The sequence below is a fragment of the Dasypus novemcinctus genome, chromosome 12 (genome assembly GCF_030445035.2).
Source record: "Dasypus novemcinctus isolate mDasNov1 chromosome 12, mDasNov1.1.hap2, whole genome shotgun sequence".
Taxonomy (NCBI): Eukaryota; Metazoa; Chordata; class Mammalia; order Cingulata; family Dasypodidae; genus Dasypus; species Dasypus novemcinctus.
Window position 1 is genome coordinate 85,116,191 of NC_080684.1, and position 23,034 is coordinate 85,139,224.

Below are 23,034 nucleotides of genomic sequence, written 5' to 3' on the forward strand. Positions count from 1 at the left end.
TTTCTCCTTGCTGTTCTCTGAGAGTTTTTTGGTTGATTCTGTTGTGATCATTGGTGAAACTAATTTCAAAATCTTGATTGGTCTCATATATCCAGTAAGTTGATGGTTAAACTGGAAAACCATTGGATTTCTCTGAAAATCCTAGTTATCTCAGTTCTATAAGATTTTAGAATTTATGTTCAGTCTGTTTATATGCGATGTTGTGTGATAAGTCAAAGAATAATTTATACATTTTAGTGGGTTTACTCAAATGCACATGTGCTCAACAAAGTATGGTGTGAGCATTGGCATCCAAAGAAACTAAGATGTTGTGATTTCCAGATTTTCCCTCGCAATACCCTTAATAGCAGTTCCTCTTTCATAAGGCAGTAGAAATGTCACTTGGATTCCCCTTAGATTATTTCTTTATCATATAATGACCTTCTATAAAAGCCTGATTCAGCACTTTAGCCTATAGCAGTATCTTTCAATAGTTTTCAAACTTTAGCCAGCATCATAATCATTTGGGCTGTTAAAATACTTGCTTGTTAAAACACAGATTGCTGGGCCCCAGTAGGTCTAGGGTATAACCAAAGAATTTTATTTCTTTAAGTTCCTAGGTAATGCTGATGCTACTGGGGCCACACTTTTAAAACCACTGGCATGTATAAGAGATCCCTCTCCACCTTCTAATTAAGGGATTTGACTAACTCTAGATGGAGTGAATGAAAATGCAAATCAAATAAGACCTGAGAGAAGCATGACAAGGTGAAGAGAAGACTCCCCAACTTTGATAATGCTGTGGAAATATGTCTGTGCATGATATTGCTTCAGCCTATTGAATGCAATATATTCCAGACAATAAAAAGAATGGGGGTGGAGGGTAGTTTTACTCCTGTCCAAATGTCCCAGGCAGCCTCGATTCAATAAAGTCAGTATGGTGGGAAAAGGCATATCCATAAGAATCATAAGGGCTGGGTTCGGATCTTGGCACTGGATGATTTGGGGCAAGTTCCTTCACATCTTTGAAGCTAGGTTTTCCTTATATGTGAAATGAGGATACTGATTCTTACCCCATGGGGTTGATTTGAGGTTTAGAGATGGAATATTCCTAGCATTATACCTACTATGTAGTAGATGTTCAACAAGTGGTATCAACTAGTGACTATTGTGTGTAATATTTGTAATAACTTTATGTCTTTGCATACCTTCTATTTCCTATTTCTGAACTTGTTCTCCATCTTCTCTAGTCTCTCCTTTCTTCTGTCCTCTAGAGACTAGTTCACTAACTTTGTCCTGATTTTATTTGCCAGGTAGTCATTTTCTCCAGTAATATTCCCTAAATAAGCCCTGCTCCACTACCCATCCAGTTACCTAATTTAAAAGCCAGGGACACTTCTGAATGTTTCACCCCCTCATCTAATCAGTCTCTCAGTTCCTACAGATAATGCCCCATGAATACCTCTAGAATCCATACTTGGCTTTCCATTCCCACCATCACCACCTCTTGCCTGTTTGACATCAATTTATATTCCTACTTTGTTCTGACCCCCTACCAAACTCTCCTTTAATCATCTTCCTAAGAATTAAATCTGATTATGCTACATGGTTGCTATCCCATAGTGCTCAAAATAAAGTTAAAAGCCTTTGGTTTGAAGGACAGCTCTTTATAAATTGTCTTGACCCTTCTCTACCCTCCCACTTGCTCCATCCATACTGAACTACTCATGGTTCCCAGACACATTATACTCACTCAGGCCTATGTGCCTTTGTGTTTAATGATCCTTCTAGAAATAACCTTCTAGGTTATTTTATTCATCTAGAGGTATTCATGGGGCATTATCTGTAGGAACTGAGAGACTGATTAGATGAGGGGGTGAAACATTCATCTAGAGAACTCCTACACAGTCTTCAAAATTCCACCCACATGTTTGGAACTTTTGGCCAGGTTTGATGATGCCTCTTCTCTGTTCTCTTGTTGGCACTCTATGCTCCCATCATCCTGTGCTATAATGTATGAGGTAGAGGTTTGTCTCACCACTTGGACAGTATTTGAAGGCAAGGCTGGTTCATTCAAGTCTATATTTCCAATACCTAGTATGTAGTAGGTGGAGTGAGTGAATGAATTAATCTCCATATACATTGGAGATTGTATATGGAGTTTTCTTTGTGAAAAACGTCAGATATATACAAGGTATCAGACACAAGCTTGGGATTGAAACATTTGTTCAAATAATGGAGAGGTGTGGGTAATGAGGGTTTAAAAGAAAACAGTGATGAAAGAACCAGAGACTGTTAAAGACTGGATGGGATATCAAATGTCATCAAGTCCAACCACTCATCAGATACTTAAACCTTTGCTACAGATTCTCTGATACATGGTAGACAGCCCCTCTTTGTACATCTCTGAAAACTGAGGATTCTATAACCTGTCTATGGACAGCTCTGTTAAAAAGTTCTTCCTTAAAATAAGCCTTCATCTTTCTCTCTGTAGCTCTCACTCTTTGATCATAGTTCTTTCCCCTTAACAGAAAAAAAAAATAACCTACAGAGCAAAATAGCAAAGTATCTGGGAAAGATGGCGAAGTTACAGGCAAGTGGATTTAGCACTTAGTAGCTATTTTGAAATTAGGAGTCAGGGAGAAAGAGGTTTTCATGCCTAAGGGATTGGGAAAATATTGTTGAAGATAACAGAAGAATGGGAATCCAGAAGAGATACAGGTTTGGTGTAAAAGACGATTTTTGTTTTAATAATGCTAGATTGTAACACATAGAGACCTTTGAGATGTTGGTGTCCTGGAGGCCTTTGGAAATGATGGCAATGCAGTTGAAGTGAGAAGTAAAGCTAAAGAACCGAATTTGGGAGTCAAAAGCATAGAAGTCAAGACTTTAGCCATTGACTGAATGAACTATCCCAGGGAAAGGATGTAAAGAATGAAGAGAAGAAAGCCAGTGGCAATTCCTTGGGAAAAATATATGTTTCGGGGACAGGAGGTTGGGATGGGGATTGAAAAGAAACATCTGAGAAGCAGGAGGGAACCTAAGAGAGTTCAGCATCTCAGGTGCCAGGGAATGAGTTCCCATAAAGAGGAATGCTCTGCAGCATCTGATGAAATATAAGCAATAAGAATCAAATTTGAATATTTAGAAGTTGTTGGTAATCTCCATGATGGCATTCTCTGTGGAGTGGTGGCTTTCCCACTTTAGTGTGTTCAGGTTCCTTTGGAAGACTTGATCAAACACAGATTGCTGAGCCCACCCGCAGAATCTTTGATTCGGTAGGGCTCGGTGGGGCCCTAGAATTTTCATTTCTATCAAGATCCCAAATACTTCTACTGTTGGTCTGGGACCAAGTTTTGAGAACCACACTACAGAGTAGAGGATCATGGAAACCAAAACACACCTGGCCAGAGACTGATGAAATCCTGAGGAATGAGAGACAGGGAGGGTTCTCTACTCCCCTGATAATATCATGGTAGAGGAGAGGAGAAAGAAGGGTTGGGATTAGGAACACGAGCCAAGAGGAGAGAAGCGGAGGAGACCATGAACATGTGACTCCATTTCTTGTTCCCTGTGTCTGTAGGAGAGAGGGTTTGAAAGAATTAGAGCTTGAGAATCCTTGTTTCTGAATCTTTGGCCTGAAAAAGTCAATGCTGCTTCAAGTGTACGGATTACAACTGAAGAAGAATTTAGGCACTGGAAGGTACTAGAAGATTCTGGGCCAAAATAAAGAAAAAATAAATGCTAACTATGGCTGTATGACACCTTGGTTCAGAATGGCCTCCTCAAATAGGCTTTGTTGCTTTCCACATAGAATTAAGTGCAGGGCGTCCCTGTGATTTTGTCATTTTCTGAAGCCCAGGGTCCAGTTGTAAATTTTAAAATGCAGTTAGAAAATTTTCCTCTACTATAACTGTTTGATTGTTTCTCTTCAGAATAGACCGATTCAGGCGATGAAGAGCAGCTATATCTTTGTTACCCTGCCCTGATATTCCAGATTGAAGGGCATCTCTACAACTTGTCCTCCAGGTAGCATACCAGGAATAAAACATTGACTTTCAATATTCTGAAATACTCATTTCATGCTAAATATGGATATGTAATTTGGCTTTAAATTTTACCCATGTAAATTATATTTAATTTCATTAATACAGCAAAGCAGCCCTGACACAAACCTTTCTCCTTTAAGGATAAGAGAAATGAATTTAAAACTATAAATTTTCTGAGGAGGCAGAGGCGATACACATCTTTTCACAAGTATCTTTATTTTAAAAGTCACCTGAATCCTGTAAAACACACTTGTATAGTTCAAACACGTATTTTAGGAGTAAATGCTCTTTTCATCGATGTACTTGGTCTAGGAAATGCCGTCTTGATGCTTATCTTTGGGCAGGTATACAGGCGTTATACATTACCTACCCAATAAAATTGGGAAATGTATGATCTTTCTCTTGCCCCCCCCTTTTGCCTTAACAAAATAATACAAATAAAATCTGTAGAAGATGTGATTACAGAGTAACAAATCTGATTATTGTGGGTGGCTTGTAGCTGAAGTCTTACTATAAAATGCCTGCCCCTCACTCCTCACCCCACCCAGGTGGGCACATCCTGCTTGACGTTAGGGAAGCTCGGCAGAGTGAATGGTGTTCACTTCTACATTAGACATTCAGGGCAGTTATAATCTTATCAGATGAGCACACAGGCAAAATGACAAGCAGCTTGTATATTTCCATCCCCATTTTAAAATATTAATATATGTAAACGTTACAAAACCTTTTGACTCCTCAGTGATAGGCTGTGCCCCAAATAGCCCCCCGTGACCTTAAAAGATCACGTTAGCTTCCAAAGATCCCTAACTCCCATCCAAGGAGAAGCTGGCTTTAAGAAGAGGAAAAAGAAATCCGAACCTCCTATTGTCTGATATCAGTCCAGGACGGCCTCGTTTACTGCAGCGTAGGGCTGTGTGAAGCCTCCATTTAAAAAAATTATAATAAATAAGTAAAATATTCTGTAGGTGACCTCTGGGCTTATCATTCTGGAAAATCTATTTTAGCTGGTAGAAACATGATGCTGTTATATAATATTCTGGTCTGGGGGGGAACAGGTGTCTCTGAAGTTTGCCTGTTTCTTTTAATTCAGTCTAATTAAGGTGACTGCCCTCCTGGGTTGTTAGTGGCTCAAGGAGAAGGACCTTGACCTCTGCTTCCCCAGGGCGCACCCTCAATATTCTTACTTCTAAAGGCCTACTGACGGGTTAGCATGTTGGGAGTGAATACTCCACAAGTGCCCTTTTCTTTCATTTTCATCGCTGTAAGGGGCCATTGATTATCTCCCCCTCTAAAGCTGAGAGAGCCTAGGGTCAAAGAGGTGAATCAGAACTTTCCCATGGCCCACAGGGACAGTGTGGCAGAGCTGGCAAGGCTGTGCCCATTTCCTTGCTTCACTGCCAATCCTTGCCAGCCACCTGCAGTCTCACCTGCCGTGAACCAGCATTTTAGGGACACTCTGAAGTTAATGTCAGAACATTTCATAAAAGTAACTCATCTTTTAGTCCAGATATTAACTTGACAAGTCAAGGCCAGAAATGCCCAAATGAACCATCCATCTCTATATTGATTTGCCTGTGGAACATATTTTACTCACTAAATGGCAGGCCTGAAACAAAGTGACAATGTCTCCAACTAAAATCAATGTTAAATCATTAAGCCAACATTTTATCTTTTCTTTTCTCTTTCAGTGCAAAATGTATTAGGTAACCACTCTTATATTGAAGTGGTGAGTGGGGTGCTTTCTGATGAGCTGTTTTCTCAGCTTGTACATTTCTAAATAAATTTCATGTCTGCACATTTAGGGATGTTTATCTATTGCATCATGGGAGCACAGATCTCGATATATAAGTGAAAATCAGTTCATCATCATTGCCATCATCATTTTCTTCATCCTAGAAATCACTACTTAATTGAGCACTTTATATGTCCTAGGAATTATGCAAGTGCTGGATATTCATTTCTCCTTTAGTCTTCACCACTGTCCTATGTGACAAATAGTGTTAGCTCAGGGAGATTTAGTCCCTTGCCCACTATCTCAGATGCAAGCTCTGCATCTGGGATATGAATCCACCCTGGCTGACTCCAAAGTCCATCATTCTATACTTTTTTTTTTAGTATTTTTTTCCTCTCCCCTTCCTCGCCCCGCCAACCCCCCCATTGTCTGCTCTCTGTGTCCATTTGCTGCATGTTCTTCTTTGTCTGCTTCTGTTGTTGTCAGCAGCACAGGAAACTGTGTTTCTTTTTGTTGCGTCATCTTGTGTGCCAGCTCTCCGTGTGTGCAGCACCATTCCTGGGCAAGCTGAACCTTCTTTCACGCTGGGTGACTCTCCTTATGGGGCGCACTCCTTGCGCGTGGGGCTCCCCTACGTGGGGACACCCCTGCGTGACATGGCACTCCTTGCGGCATCAGCACTGCGCATGGGCCAGCTCCACACGGGTCAAGGAGGCCCGGGGTTTGAACCACAGACCTCCCATGTGGTAGACAGATGCCCTATCCACTGGGCCAAGTCCGCTTCCCCATCATTCTATACTAAACATTACTCATTATATGTTGTAAAAGGGGAAGCTCTCCGTTAACTCGAGTCCATTTGGAATGCTATAGCCAAAATATTATTGCCCAAACTACCAACAACATAAGAGTATCCAAACAGCATCTGGTGGATCACCAGTTTAGAGACAAGGAAATTCAGGTTCTCTGAGGAACAAGGCTCATCCCAGGCCATACCAATATACGATGGCAGAACCAAAAATTCAACTCAAGTCTCCCACTCTCTACCCCAGTGGTTTTGGCACTGTGCTTTACCTTTATGGGGCTCAGGGGATCTTCATGGATGTCTGAGTGGCACATTTTGGAGAAAGGGATGTGTTTGTGGAACAGCAACCCAGGGGAGCAGCCATCATCCTGCCTTTAGAGAAATGGACTCTTGTTCCCAGAGCCATTTTCCTGGGAGGTGGTAGCAGCTTGTGGAATGTCAGCCCTAGCACAGGAGGTTCCTGGCCAGCCAAGACCATGTCTTAAGAGGGGGGAGGATAAGACCAGGACTGTTGTAAAAGGAGTCTTCCCTTCCTATTGCTGCAGTAACAAATTATCACAAATGTAGCAGCTTAAAACAATGCAATGGTACTGTCTCACAATTCCATAGATCCAGGGTTTCCATGGGTTTCTATGCTCCAGTCTCACAAGGCTGAAATCCAGGTGCTGGCTGGGCTGGACTCCAGTCTGGAGGCTCTGAGGTTCCTTCAGGTCACTGGCACAATCCAGGGCAACACACTCGTAGGACTGAGGTCTCTGTTTCTTGGCTGGCTACTGGCCAAGGGTCTTTCTAGCCTCGTATTCCCTGGCTCATGGCCCCCTCCATCTTCAAGCAGCAGTGGCAGGTCTAGTCCTTTTCACACTGTGGATTTCTGTGACCTCCCTTTTACCTCATCTCTCCTACCTCTAGCCAGAAATATTGCTCTGCTTTTAAAGGGTGCATGTGATTGAATTTATCCCAGGCATGTAATCCAGGCTACTCTCCCTATTATAAGGTCCATAACCTCACTTACAGCTGCAAAGTCCCTTTTGCTGCATAGCTTAATATATTCACAGCATCTGGGGATTTAGGGTACAGTCATCTTTGGAAGGCTATTCTTTCTGTCATGAGAGGACTAAACCTGCTGGCCATGTATTTATTCCTGTCATTGTGAAGAGCACATGGCATGCATCCAGTTAAAACCTAGATAAGCCATATTTAGTTTACCTGCTTCTGCTCCGGCTGCCCCAGTGAAGGCCAATCCATGTCCTCCAGCCTTCACTCCCAGTTATTGTCTCAGCAGTTTAATTTAGGTGATACTCTTTCCAATGTCTTTCTTCCACTATAATGTTTCAAAAGCCTAGTTCCTGTTTTCCATCACTTTTACCTTAGCCTTCTTTGTCCTTAAGAACTTATTAATAATCCTTGCTATCTGCCTGGCCGCTTCTCCAAAGCATGTCATATACACCACCTTTCACTAGTCTCCTAACAAACCTGTGAGGGTTTTAAAATGGCTGTTATTATTTCCTGTTACTATTACCCCATCTTAGAACACTGGAAAATAAATCTCAGAAAGGTGAGTGATCTGTGGAAGGTCACACAGCTGATAAACAACCCAGCCAGGCCTAAAACCCAGGCATTCAATTTTAAATTCCAGCTGCTTTCCACCATGCCAAGCAGCCTTCCCTCACTTTACTTTCAGTTCTTTTGCTTCTCCTATTTTAATTAATTAATCATGTTTCATTACCCTGGCCTGTTCTCTCTTCACCATCTCCACATTTCATTTAAATTGTGGTGCCACAGGCTGGTTGCTAAAAGCTGCCATTTTATCTCATAGAGCATTTATGCTTGATTTTTTACAGCTTTATGTGTTTTTATCCATGGGTATGCCAAGCACTGTACCCAGCTGGATTTAATTCATAGTCATTGCACGCAGAGCCTAGATTCTGTGAGAATGTGAACTTTGCACAGTGTAATCCGATTAGCACTGCAGACTGGAGATGTGTAGGAGGTAAAAGCTCTAATATTTAATTTAAAAAAAAATTTTAAAAAGAACTTCCAGCCAATGTCCTCTTGCCTGAATGAGTTTTAAGGCAATCAAGCAAAATAAAGTCAAAAGTCAAAGGGAAGGCCATCAGGTTCACCTACGAAGTCCAATTTATGACTCCATTTAAGGACTCAGTCATTGAACTTGGACACGTTTGCCAGTAAATCCAATTATTTAAAAAGCAAAAATACAAAAAAGGTTGAAAGGCAAGCTGATTGTGCAAATTCTAATTTTCGAAAAAAAGAAAAAGATGATAGTAATAATAGCCGATGCTTATGGTGTGCCAGATACTGCTGTGGAGACTTTAAATGGATATTAATCAGTTAATCCTCACAACAACCCTTTGAATTGGATGTCATTATCATGCCCATTTTACAGATAAGGAAACTGAAGCACAACAAAGTTAAATAACTTACCCAGGGTCATCCTGCTGCTATTTGCAGAGTACAGCCCGAGTTCGTCTTCTCATCCACCATATCGTACTGCCTCTCTGAAGCTGGTCATCTCAGGCGGTTGAAGGATGGAAGAGATGGGAACTTTTTCCCCTCTTGTCTTCAACACCCTTCTTGGGCTTTGAGCCTTCCAATCTACTATTGCTTTCTGGAAGTATGACCTTGGGTAAATCTTTACCTCTCTGTTGTGGTCTTTGAGAGAAGGGTCCTAGAGCAGTTGTAAGAGTCTCTGTATGCTGAGAACCAGGTAATGAGCTTGCTGTCCACTGAGGGGCTGCTCAGGGACAGTGTGAGAGGCAGGGACAACAGCCAGGCTGAGACCAGGTCATGGCAAGGCTGGAACAGTGCTGAGAATTGAGGAGGTGGTAAAAGAGGAGGACATTGTTTGTCACTTTGGAGTTGGTTGATTATATAAAAAAATATTTCCTTCAGCTGGGAGTTTCACTGAAAAGGATAAATTGCTATGTAAATAGTTTTAAAAGCTGGAAGAAAAACAAAGTTGGTGTGTTCTCAGTTAATAGACTTAGAAAGCATTCGATTTTTTTTCTCCTCCAGAGGAATTTATTCCTTCTACAGCCCGTAAGTGGAGATTCCTGCTATCAGCTACTTTTTGCAGGGCAATCCCTAAAATCAAGAGCATTTTGACCCTGGCTCTATTTACTGGCTGTGATTTGGACTGGATAATCACTCCTCATGGGTCTCTTTTGCCATGTGTAAAACGGGAATGATCCCTGCTCAGTCCACCTTACAGAGATGCCGTTTGATATCAGCTCTTATGCCGTTTGATATCAGCTCTTAGGGAAATCTTTTTTAGTGTCATAGGTACCTGAGGTAGCAGAATCACTTTAACGGCCAGTGTATGTTTTGCTTCTAGTGGCTTGCTGTGAACAACTGGAGATCTGTTTCCTTGGAAGCCAGATGTCTTTCAGAATTCTGAGGGGCAGGGAAAACAGGGAGGAAACTGTGGCTTGGAACCCACTTTTAGGATGCTGTTGTTTGAGTTGGCCCCATTGCGTGCCCTGGCTCGAGTGATATGTGTGCGTGTGACATCCCAGCACCATGAGAACATGGGGTCAGCTGAAAAGAAAGCAGTGGCAGCTAAAGAGCTCATGGTCTGCTGAGAGGCTGCTCAGGGAAGGTGAGACCCTGAAAAGAATTCATGGTGGCAGGCTCTGTGCACTATCCACTGGGTGTGCTGGAGCCCCCACTACCCCCTTCCCAAAGTCAGCTACAGCTAGAGCTCTTCCCCAAACTCAGATGGGGAGATTTTCCAAGCACAAAATTAGTTTCCAGGACCTCCCGAATGTAAGAAGTTAAGGTCTCTGCTGCCTTGCTAAAGGGAATGTCAACTTCTTTCCAGAGCCTTCTAGTCTTGCTACTTATTGGTCATTTATTGGCATGTGGGTGGACATATAAATCGTGGCAATTTTATAGACAATAGCGTTGAGGCTGCTTGGTGAAATGCAGCTGAGCTCCAGCTCTCCTCTTCCCTGTATGATCGTACTCCTCTTTCTGAGCCTCAGGTCTTTTATCTGTAAAATGGGGACATCGCGAGTGCAATGAGGGTGCCTTTGAGTATGTGGTGTCAAAATGACCACTCTGTGGCGACTTCCTTCAGGGCAATGCTGACATGCTCTACCCTTTGGTTTTGCCTTTCATGTATCACAGGATCGATAAACAAATAAGCAGGTTTCGGAGATGGTTACCTAAGAAGCCAATGAGGCTGGACAAGGAGACACTGCCAGACCTGGAGGAGAATGACTGCTACACTGCCCCTTTCAGCCAGCAAAGGATCCATCAGTGAGTGTTAAAGCCTTTGTCTCGTTAAGGATGTGCAGCTGTGGTGGAGTCTTCCTGCACGGCTTTGCCTCCTTGGCATGTGGAAGGATCAGGCTAGTGCCCTTCTCCCCTAAAGTCCTGTGGGTGTCCAGATTCCTTTTATATTAAACAGGGTGTGTGAGCTACTGAAACAAACATACCTACAGCTCAGCAATTTAAGGCAAGAGAACTACCGTTCTTCTGTGTGGTAGGTGACCAGCCTTCTCCATGGCAATTCCAGACCCCGGCTCTTTCTGTCTTGTGGCTCTGTCCACTCAAGGCACTCAGCTCCCCCAAGGCTTGTCTGCAGGCAGCCAGTAGACTGGGGAAGTAGTCTGCTCTCCCTATTGAAAAGGGAGGTGTTGTGTTTTGTTTGTTTTTGTTTTGTTTCTGGTTTGTTTTTTGTTTTTAACTCAGCTCACATCTCGGTTCCTCTTTCTTCAGCAAGTCAGCCCAGGAAAAGCCACATGACCTACCAGCCCTTTTGCAGGCTCATCTGTCAGACTATCTCCGAGCAGTAGTTTGTCACTTTTGATACATGGAGTTAAGTAATTGAGCCTGTGAGGAATTACAAAAGTGGTAGAGAATTTACTGCAATGCTCCTGAGATGACAAGAAATAATGGCTGGACAGCAGCGTGGGTGGTACAAGAGAAGAGAATACCAAAGACTGTAAACAACAAGGGAAAAACAGCCTCTAAAAAGGGGCCCAAATCAGACTTGCAGCAGGGCTTCAGGAATTCCTGGCACTCCCTGCAGCAGCAGTAGAGAAAAATGGCTTACCTAAGAGGAGCAAAGGGGTGGCAGATTAAAAAAATATATATATATGCTGTCGATTTTGAAAAAAAAATAAACTCTGAATGAGAGTTGCCATACAGTTGCAGGGAGTGCAAGGTGGTGGTGGTGGGGGTCATATTTCAGCTACAGAAAATCATTTAAAGTCTATGGAGCCCTAGAGGGCAAAGGAGAGAAGAAAAATCAAAGAACAGATACTCCACATCAAAATGTATAATGCTCACTAAGATCACAGTAATGCAAGGGAAGCAATGCAGTAAGCCTCTGAAATAGCCAAACTTTGGGTCCTTAAGGATCAGAGTGATGCCAACTCAGCCATGTTCTCTTTAAAAGGGTCACGGAAGATGTGAAACCACAGCTGGGCCTCAAAATCTTAGTTAAATCATTCATGGGAAATAAGAGGGCAACTTAATGTTAATTCAGCATTCAGGACCTATGCATGTTTTCTTAAGAGAATAATATGCGTGAAAGCTAACGTTCCCACTCTTAATTTAAACCCTTGCCATGTCTATATTGTCCATCTTGAATTTTAGACAAGTGATTGTTTTTTGTATTCTTCTGGAGTCTGGTTTACATGCAGATTTTCCTTTTGCTTCTCACCTGACTGAGAGAGAATCTAATGCAGTACAGGAGGAGCTCAAAAAATTTTGGATGGATAGGTGGATGGGAAGGTGGATAGATGAACAGGTAGATGAATGAATCAGTGAATTATGTGGAATGTGCTCTGGGGTTTTGTTTTACTTTAAAAGGATACAGACAAATGGAAGAGAAAGGTTTCCCACCACTCCTCTGGACATGCTGGTTGTGTTTCCTGATGTTCTCTCTTTAGAACAAAGTTTCTTAGCATGGTTCTCAAAGTCAGAAGCACCTGGGGCACCCATCAGGATTCTTGAGGACTGGAACCAAGAATCATATATTTAAGAAATAATTTTAAATACATAAAAATGAGGGATGATAGCATGTGGAATATGGGTATTCTGCTATCAATCTCATGTATTTGAGAATCCCTTTTTGAAATGCTTAAGTATTGAGTCATAGAATAATTGATTAATTCAGGAGTCATTAAATCGATAGCCACTTCTTGCCAGTGTTTGGATATAGAGCATTTAAAGATAAATAATGTGCAGTCCTTACCCCAGCCTCGTGAAGATGCCATTTTAAATAATTGTAAACAATATGGTAGGGGTAACTTAAAAGAGGGAATGTCGGTTCTCCAAATTTGGGGGGTAGAAGTTCGGTAAGTAATGAGGAACAATAAGAAAATGGTTGAGTTGGGTCTTGAAGGATAAGGTAGGCCCAGGTAGGTAAAGATGGGAAGGTAACGAAGGAGAGAGGGCAATGTAAGGCATAGCATGAGATGAAGTGCTTGAGGAGGACCTGGCTGATTGCTTGAAAAAAGAGAGTGATATTGGGTAGATGACATAAGATGTTTTAGGGCAAGAGAACTAGAAGGAAAAAGCAGAGGGACAGCAGAAATGCGGCAAACCTAAGAAACAGACTTCAGTGGGACCAAAAGAATAGTTTAGGCAGTTCTGTCATGTAAATGGGAGGTGAAAAATTAAATAAATATCTTATATGTTGTGGGAAGCGGGGATTTCTTTCTCTTTGAAATTTGTCAAGTCACACAGGGAACATTCCTTTGATGTGTAAAAGTAAAACTTGAAGACGGCTGCCTGTCAAGTTGGAAAAGATTGTCTGATGCAATTAGAGGAAGAAGAAAAAAATCCCTATGGTTGCTCTTTGAAAAACTGTTTGACTTACCCATTTTTAATCACTTGACCTGTACTGAATAATGATTTATTAAATGAACAAAAGAAATAGCTACAAATGAAAATAGTAGAAAAGTGTATAAAGAATACAGAGGATGTGAAGTTAGGTCATTACAAAGTCTTCTAAAACCAAATTCAGGACATCTTCTCCTCAAACATGGTCCACCTCCAGTGTCCCTATCTCAGTAAACAGCACAAGCTGCTAAACCCAGAGTCTGGAAGCCTTCTTGACACTGCCTCAACTCTATTTCCCATATCTAATCCATTTCTAAGAGCATTGATTTTACATCTGAAATGTCTCTTGAATCCAGCAACTTCTCTTCATCTTTGTCACCATTATCCACTTCTGAACTCCAGAAATAGCCTAACAGATCTCCCTGGATCTACTGTGGCCCACCTCCAATCTATTTTCTCAAGTACATACAGAATGATGTTTTCAAAATGTACATCTAACTGTATCACTTTGCCTTGTTTAAAAATCTTAGAATAAACCAAAAATTTGGGGGGCCCAACCATACCCACAACTCCTCTGCAACCTCATCTGGCTTCCCTGCCTCCTTGCCTTCACTTGTGCCTATCCAGATGCACACAGCCTTTCTCAGTTTTGTGAATGTCCTCCAGCTCGGACATTTGCACATGCTGCTTCCCCCCTGCAATCTGCTTTCCATTCCTTCCCCCTTAACCTAGTTTAGTCTTAACTCATCCTTTAGAACTCAGCTTCACAGACTCTTCAGAGGGAAGCATTTCCTGACCCTTCCAAAGATAGGTCTCTTTGCTATGTCCCCTTTTAGGAACAATTTTCACAAAGAACATTTTTCACACTTGAAATTTTATAATTATCTCTCCAGAGAAACTGTGTGTTCCATGGAGGCATAGGCCACGTCAGGTTTTGCTCACCATTGTATCTCCAGCACATTTCACAATGCCTAGTATACAGTAGATGGTCAGTATCTGCCTGTTAAATGAATAGAAAGAATAAAAGTAATAAGACAATTCAGAATAATCGAATAAATCTTTGTGATTTGAACTACATTGTACAAAATACTAAAATTGAGAACTGATTGGAAAGCAAATAGCCTTGCATTCTATTTAAACTATCTGTGTTTGACAAACAACAAAAGAAAACAAGGGTACACATCTCTATCTGTCAATATATGATGTCATTTGGTCACTTTTCTATGGTGTCACCTAAGCTGGGCCTACGAGTAGAAAACTACTGTGTGCCAGATACTACTCTAAGTACTTCACTTTTTATTTTTTTATTAGAGTTGTGGGTTTTCAGAACAATCATGCATGAAGTACAGGATTCCAATACATTGCCCAATATATTGCATTGGTACTTCTGTTGCAATTGAAGGTAGCACAGTTTTATAATTGTACTATTAATTAAAGACCATGGTTTAAATTAGGATTCACTGCATAGTATAGTTCTATGGATTTTTAAAATTTTTTTATTCTCTTACCATATATACAATCTAACATATCCCCTTTTAATCTTATTCATATATATAATACAGTGCTGTTAATCGCATTCTCAATGTTGTGCTACATTCACCACCATCCATTACCAAAATGTTTCCATCATTCCAAGTTGGAACCCTGTACATTTTAAGCCTTAACTTCCCATTCTCTCCCCATCCCTTGTAACCTATATCTAGATTCTGACTTTATAAGTTTGCTTATTCTAATTGTTTCAAATCAGTGAGACCGTATAGTATTTGTCCTGTTGTATCTGACGTTTTTCACTCAACATGATATCTTCAAGGTTCATCTGTGTTGTTGAATATATCAGGTCCTTCATTCCTTTTTACAACTGAATAAGTTTCCATTGTATGTATATACCACATTTTATTATTCGTTCATTCATTGATGGGCACTTGGGTAGCCTCTATCTTTTGGAAATTGTGAATAATGCTGCTATGAACATCGGTGTGTAAATATCCGTTTGAATCCCTGCTTTCAATTCTTTTGGTATACCTAGTATTGGGATTGCCTGGTCAGACAGTAGTTCTGTGCACAGCTTTCTGAGGAACTGCCAAACTGTCTTTCATAGTGGCTACACCATTTTACATTGCCACCAGCAACGAATGAAGGTTCCTATTTCTTGACATCCTCTCTAATACTTGTTATTTTCTGTTTGTTTGTTTTAATAGCAGCCATTCTAATGAGTATAAAATGGTATCTCATTGTCGTTTTGATTTGCTTTTCCCTGATAGCTAATGATGTTGATCATCTTTTCATGTGTTTTCTGGCCACTTATTTATCTTCTTTGGAGAAATGTCTGTTCAAGTCTTTTGCCCCATTTTTAATTGGGTTGTTTGTATTATTGATGTTAAATTGAAGGAGTACTTTATATATTCTGGATGTTAAACCTTTATGGGATGTGTGGTTTTCAAATATTTTCTCCCATTGTGTAGGTCATCATTTTATTTTCATGATAAAATCGTTTGAGGCACAAAAGTTTTTAATTTTGATGAGGTCCCATTTACGCATTTTTTCTTTTGTTGCTTGAGCTTTGGGTGTAAAGTCTAAGAAGGCATTGCCTGGCACAAGGTCCTGAAGATGCTTTCCTGTGTTCTCTTATAAGAGTTTGATAGTTCTAGCTCATATATTAAGGCCTTTGATTTATTTTGAGTTGATTTTTGTATATGGTATGAGGTAGGGATCCTCTTTCTTTTGTTTGCAAATGGAGACCCGTTTTACCAGCACCATTTGTTGAAGAGACTATTCTTTGCCAATTTTGACAAGTGGTCTTTGCCCTCTTGTCAAAAATCAGTTGGTCATGAAGCAGATGTGGCTCAAGGGGTTGAGCATCTGCCTCCCACATGGGAGTTCCCAGGTTCAGTTTGTGGTGCCTTCTAAAAACAAACAAACAAACAAAAAAACAAAAACAAGCAAACAAATGAAAAACCAGCTCAGGGGAGTTGAGGTGGCACAGTAGCTGAGTGCTAGTTTCCCACATATGAGTCTCAGGTTCAAGCCCCAGCCCCCATACCTCCAAAAAAAAAAAATCAGTTTGTCATAAATGTGAGGGTTGATTTCTGAGATCAGTTAGATTCCATTGGTCTACATGTCTGTCCTTGTGCCAGTACCATATGATTTTGATTACTGTGACTTTGTAGTTAGTTTTAAGATCAGGAAGTGTGAGTCTTGCAACTTCATTCTTCTTTTTCAAGATGGTCTTATCTATTTGGGGCCCTTACCTTTCCATGTAAATTTGATGATAGGCTTTTCCATTTCTGCAAAGAAGATTGTTACTTTTAATCCTTACAACAACCCTATGGGAAGGTAGGGAGGTATTATAACTATTATCACCATTTTACAGATGAGGAAAGTGAGGTATATAGATTAAGAAAGCTGCTGTAAGTCACATAGGTGCTAAATGGTTGTATTAGTCAGGATAGGCCACCTGCCTAAACAGCTCACAGATCTCAGTGATTTAACACACTAGAATTTATTTGTCACTTACATCACTATCCGCTATGGGTCATCCCAGGGTAAGGAAGTGTAAATCTCTGCTGCATACAGTCCTTTGGTACCCAGGCTCTTCCTGTTCAGTATCTCTGCTATTGCCTACATCTTGCATCTGGCTGACTGAAAAGGGAAAAGAGAGATGGATGATTTTAAGGAAGTTTTTATGGGCCAGACCTAAAAGTGATGGCAGCACTTCTACCCACATTCCATGGGCTAGAGCTCAATCACATGGCACCCCTAACTAAAGAGATGCTGGACAAGTAGACCGACTGTGTACCAGGAATAAAAGGAAACATGTTTGCAATCTCTGTCTCAGGGATGGAGCAGAAATTCAAACTTACAGAGGGCAATCCAGTTTCCATACCCTTGACCATTGTGCTCTACTGCAGGGTTTTTCTGCCTCAACACTATTGACATTTTGAACTGGATAACTCTTTGTTGTAGGGAGATGTCCTGTATGTTGTAGAATGTTTAGTATCATTCCTGGCCTCTACCTACTACTTATCTGTAGCCAAATTTCCCCTGGTGGTGGGAAGGGCAGACTCACACCCCCCACTGTTCCCCTCACACACACACCATTGAGAACCATCGCTGTACTCTCTTTCACCACGTGACACCCTACTGTAGGACCCCCCACTCCCTCTAGTCAAATCTGATGACTATGACAGACAAGGCCAGTTTAAGAATTAGTTCATTCCTCTTCAGCTCCTGTGAATGCTGCACTGCTGAAGTGTCACTGCCCTTCATTCTTAAAATGGCAATAACAGGAAAGACCTGCAGGCAGTTCTTTTTTAAGGTCAATACCGGTTATAAAGGTTTTCTGCGAGTAGACAAGAGGGAATGCAGTAAAGAAGCACATCACTTTTTATAAGAGATAAACAGTATATTCTTCCAAGTTAAGTCAATTCTGAATTGCCTTTCAGGAAAGTGTTTATGTTAGATACAGACAGAGAGAAAGAAATAGTTCTGCCTATATTTTCTTTATTCTATCATTACGATTATTTTCTTCAGTTTTATAAAAGCCTTAAAAAGTGAGGCAAAGTTAAATAGTGTCCAGTTCCTAATAAGAGAATCTGAAAGGTATGCTCTGTTGTGTGTATATATGTGTAGATATGTATTCTCTCCTTTCGCATAGTCCCTGCCAGTTGTTCTTGGTGCTTGTGAATCAGCAGTGAGCACATAGGCAAAGGCTACCCTGCTGGAACTCACCTTTCAGCTGGGGGTGACCCAAAAGGAATCAGAGCAGTGGTTTTCAACAGGGGCTAATTTGACAATGTCAGGAAACATTTTTGGTTGTCACTGAGGCAGTGCTATTGACATCTAGTGGGTAGAGACCAGGGCTGCCACTCAGCATCCTCCGGGGCACAGGACAGCCTCCCACTCACAACCAAGAGCTCCTGGCCCAAAATGTCAATAGTGCTGAGGAAAACACCAAAAATTTTCAAGCAAGTTAGGAAGTGACCAATGCTATGGAAAAGAGAAAACTAGGTGTAGGGTAAGCGGGTGGAGAGTACTGGCATGGGGGCAGGGATGCAGGTTGCATTTTTAAAATATAAGTGGTTTTAGAGTTGCCTTATCAAGAAGGTGTGATGGGAAAAGGAAGTGAGAGCGGGAGGGAGCACGTTCTGGGGAGGGAGAATGGCTAGAGCAAAGTCCTAATCGGAACACACATCTGGGTGTGTTTGGGGCAGAGTAAGAAGTTCCTTGTGGCTGGAGCAGAAATGGCAAGGAGAAAGGTTATACTAATGAGCTTGACAGGTAAGAGGGAGCTCTCATGCATGCCCTTGTGGGCTGTTGTAAGGTCTTTGTTTGCTACAGAGGAATGATATGGTCTAACTTAACTTTTCTTTATATAAGTAACAAGTTTATCACCCCTTTTTTAAAGATACATAGATCACATGAAATGTTATATTTAAAAATATAAGAGGTTCCCATATACCCTACTCCCCACCCCACCCCACTCCTCCCACATCAACAACCTCTTTCATCGTTGTGGTACATTCATTGCATTTGATGAGTGCATTTTGGAATACGGCTGCACAGCATGGATTATAGTTTACATTGTAGTTTACACTCTTTATCAACCATTCAGAGGGTTATGGCAGGATATATAATGTCCTGCATCTGTCCCTGCTATATCACTCAGAACAACTCCAAGTCCCGAAAATGCCCCCATATCATACCTCTTTTCCCTCTCCCTGCCCTTAGCAACTCCCGTGGCCACTGTCTCCACATCAATGATACAGTTTCTTCCATTGCTAGAGTCACAATAATTCTATAGTAGAATACCAGTAAGTCTACTCTAATCCATATTTTATTCCTCCATCCTGCAGACCCTGGGATGGCGATGCCCACTCCATCTCTAAATCGAGAGGAGGTTTAGATCCCACATGGCTGATGGATGGGATTCTCCTGCTTTTAGTTATAGACTCTCTTGATTCCCTGGTGTAGTGGTTGACCCTCTTTTATTCCCTGGTGTAGTGGTTGACCATCCTCACCTTCCAGTTAGCTGACCTGGGTAAGTCCAACAAACCAGAGAGTAGGTGTTGCAACTCTGCTGAGGCTCAGGGCCCAGCTGACACATGGACAGCCAGAGATTCAAGTCTCCTGAGCATACACCAACCCCAGCACCAACCTCAGGTTCAGTAAAAGTGACAGAAGAGGCATGTGTAGAGAGGTCACATCTGAGTCCAACTCCATCACACTCAGGAGTACAAATTCCAAAGTAGGGTCCCTGGCAAGGCACTGAACTACAGAGCCATCTGCCATGACCATAGGGCCTGGGTGTCTCCTTAACCCTCAGGAGCACCACTATCTGGGGTTGTATCTACTTTGGCTGACTGCTCTGTTGAGACCAGATTGTAGTAAGCAAGGGGGACCAGTTAGAAAGCAATTGCCACCATTGGCATGAGAGAGCATGTACTCATGTGTGTGAATATATATGTATTATATATATAATGTTTCCAGTTTGCCAAAGTCTGTTATGAAAATATATGCTACCTATAACCCAGCATTGACCCATTTCTTTGTACACAAAATATTTTTACTCATGTGCCACATACATCTTTGAAATGAACATTATAAAAAGACCAGTTGCAATTTGCTCACATCTTTCTCTCCCTATTAGACTTGGAGCTACTTGAGGGCAGGAACCATGTAGCACTCAGAGAATGTTAATAAGATCTAACAAAACAGGAAAGGAGTAAGGCGGAGCTGGCATTGTGGTCCTGCTGGAGGATGGAGCTGGGGCTCCAGAGTCAGGCTCTCTCATCTCAATGCTCTAAAACCAGATCATCCAGATGAAAAGTCAAAAATGCAGTTGTTTGTACTGTAGTCTCTGTGTTCAAATTGAATTTTCCCCTGACTTATTTTATTTATTTTTGGCCTAATTTCTGCCATTGGATAGACCATCTTCTCTATCAGTGGTTTTAAGGACACTAAATTCTGTTATGAGTACTAATGATTGACCCCAAGATACTGAACTCACGGCACACATTTTAATTCCTATGCCATGCGCATACATGAATTGGATATAATGAAAAGACTACTTGACATGAAATTTGCTTATATAACTTGTCCCCCCTCCTCAGCTTTGAGCTAGGGAATAAGACAAAAGTTTAGGGAATAACAAAACAACACAACTCCCGTTGCCCAAGAAAGCACTAAGCATGGAAATCTTGGAATTCGGGGCTAAAAGGATGGGTAAGGAGGAGAAAAAGTTGCTAGAAGAAGGGTGGGTGGAAGCTTTTCTATAAACTTCCTTTGATTGCCTTCATATCATTTGACTTTCCTCTTAGTGGAATAAATCAGCAGACCATGGCAGGGAGTTTAGACAATAGTGATCAAATGGCATTCTTCAAGTAGCAGTGGCAACAATTACAGTAATAAAAGGGACAGCAACCACCATTTATTAAACAACTCCTGTATACCACGGACTCTACTAGACGTGTTACAGCTCTGTGAAGTGCAGGTAGTATTATGAAGGTCAAAGAGATTGAGTGACTTGCCCAGTGTCACTCTGGCCAATGACAGATTAAGGAACAAAAGGGAAGTGTGTTTTCTCCACAATGCTTTCCCTCATATATGTGCCACATGGGAGCCTAAATACCGTTCTTATGCACGTTATACTAGAGTGAGCCTGCAAGCGTAAAAAATCTGATTGCCTTTGGAATTTATGTTAAGGCATTTGAGGTAGGTTAAAGAGACATAAAATGGTAAAATATAAATAAATTTACATTATGAAAAGCAGTGAAAATAAAATTTAACTTTGGCATTCAAGTTCAGGAAAAAAAACTGGGCTCAGATTTACAAGCCTCCATATCCTATGTATTTGTAATGGCTGACAAATGAGCCAAACAATTGTGCTCCAAACCCAGTAGGCAAAGCAGAAGAGAGAAGCTTAGTTAGTCATGTGGTTCTGATTCTCCGACAGGAAGAAAACCCGTTACTTAAGTCAAGGGTTCTTAACGGGGGGGGTCCATGGAAAGATTTCAGGGGTCCATGAGCTTGAATTGAAAAAAATCAGTTCGATTAGATGTCCAGCGTAATATACATGTTGCCCTGTCAAATACTACACCACAATTTAATGCTCTTACTCCAGATCAACAACAACATTGACATGTCTTTTAAAAGATAAAATTTAACCTTTACTTTCCTACATTTCTGATGTATTGGATTATTTCATGTGTAAAGAAAGAAGCACATATGGATAGTATGATATGTTTTTTTTTATTTTAGTAACTATTTCAAATATATGTAACTGACTCCTTTGTAATTTTATTTTATGCATTTAAAAATATTGTCATGTTGGTGTGGGTGTGACATATTTATTAAATAATACACAGTCTCGTGTGGACTTAGTATGACTTTTATTGTGATGTAGCATTTTCCGAGTGCAGTGGATAACCACTTGCTAAAAGGTTGGTAAGGATGGTGGAGATGGTTTTATGACACCATGGGGAAACTCGAATTTCTAAATGTTTGCCAAAAATGGCTATTTGAATGGATGTTGAATCATCTTAGGTTATCAAACACTGAAATTATGGGAAAGTTGTAAAATATACTTTTGAATAATCCTAAAATTTAATTTAAAGACATATCAATGTTGAGCATCATAAACCTATCTGCCACTACATTTTGAAAAAGGGGTTCCTGGTTTTCACCGGACTGGCAAAGGGGTCCGTGGAACAAAAAAGGCTAAGAACCCCTGCCTTAAATGAAGTTATGCTTTTCTTAGCATTTGACTCTGAAATAAAGTTCTTGTATATGGGGCTGCTTCAGTCTTCCTGCAACAAAAACCTTCTAGGGTTTTCTGGAAGCCATTTCCGGTAGGTCCCTCAGCAGGTCCTGTAGAATTTAATTGCTCAGGAACGTAACCTTCTGCAGAGGGTTGGGCAGGTCTCCAGTACAACACTGCAGTACACCCTAAACTAATCTAATCTTAAATCTTTGTGGTTTGAACTACACTGTACAAAAATTCAAGTTGAGAGCTGATTCAAAAGCAAATAGCCTTGCCTTCTATTTGAACATCTATCTGTTTGAGAAGCAATAAAAGCAAACCAGTGGGTATACATCTCTGTAAGTCAATGTTCAATACCATTTGGTCATTTTAAATGGTATCACCAAGCTGGGCCTACGTGGGAAGACTTTGTGGCTGCTTACCAGTCATAATTCTTTAGACCCTCAAAAATCTGACACCAGAGAGAGCTCTCCTGCACTAGCCCGGGTGTGGGGCCTGAGGTTGTCAGTGTTAGGGTCAGACCTTTAATTGAAGCATTATAGTTAAAAAGGTCCCTCTCAAACCTCAGACCACTTGAGAGAAGGAAACTCCATACAACAGTAGGGAGATTATCATAGAAATAATAATGGCTAACATTTATATGGTGCTTACTAGGTTGCAAATATTTCACAAGCTACTTTAATCCTATGAGTAAGGTAGAATCATTATCCCCATTTTTACAGAGGAGGTGCAGAGATGTTAAGCAATTTGCCAGTGGTTGTACAGTTGGTAAGCAGCAGGGGTTGGCTTCTAGGGCCAGATGTCCTGACTCCAGTCTTATCTTCTTACCATTCTGCTATTGTATTAGTTTTCTATGGCCACTGTTAATCTTAACAGTTCTGTAGAAGTCCAACACAGGTCC

The 23,034-nt window shown here is 41.1% G+C and overlaps 1 protein-coding gene across 3 annotated transcripts in view; it reads left to right on the forward strand.

Annotated features, from left to right (window-relative positions):
• The window catches only part of LOC101436104 (anoctamin-4), a 336,425-nt gene that overhangs the window by 215,011 nt on the left and 98,380 nt on the right, over positions 1 to 23,034 (forward strand). For all 3 annotated transcript variants that reach the window (XM_058308604.1, XM_071219030.1, XM_058308606.1), the window contains one exon: positions 10,709 to 10,840. In XM_058308604.1, the coding sequence (XP_058164587.1) occupies positions 10,709 to 10,840 (132 nt within the window). The remainder of the gene's footprint in view (positions 1 to 10,708; positions 10,841 to 23,034) is intronic.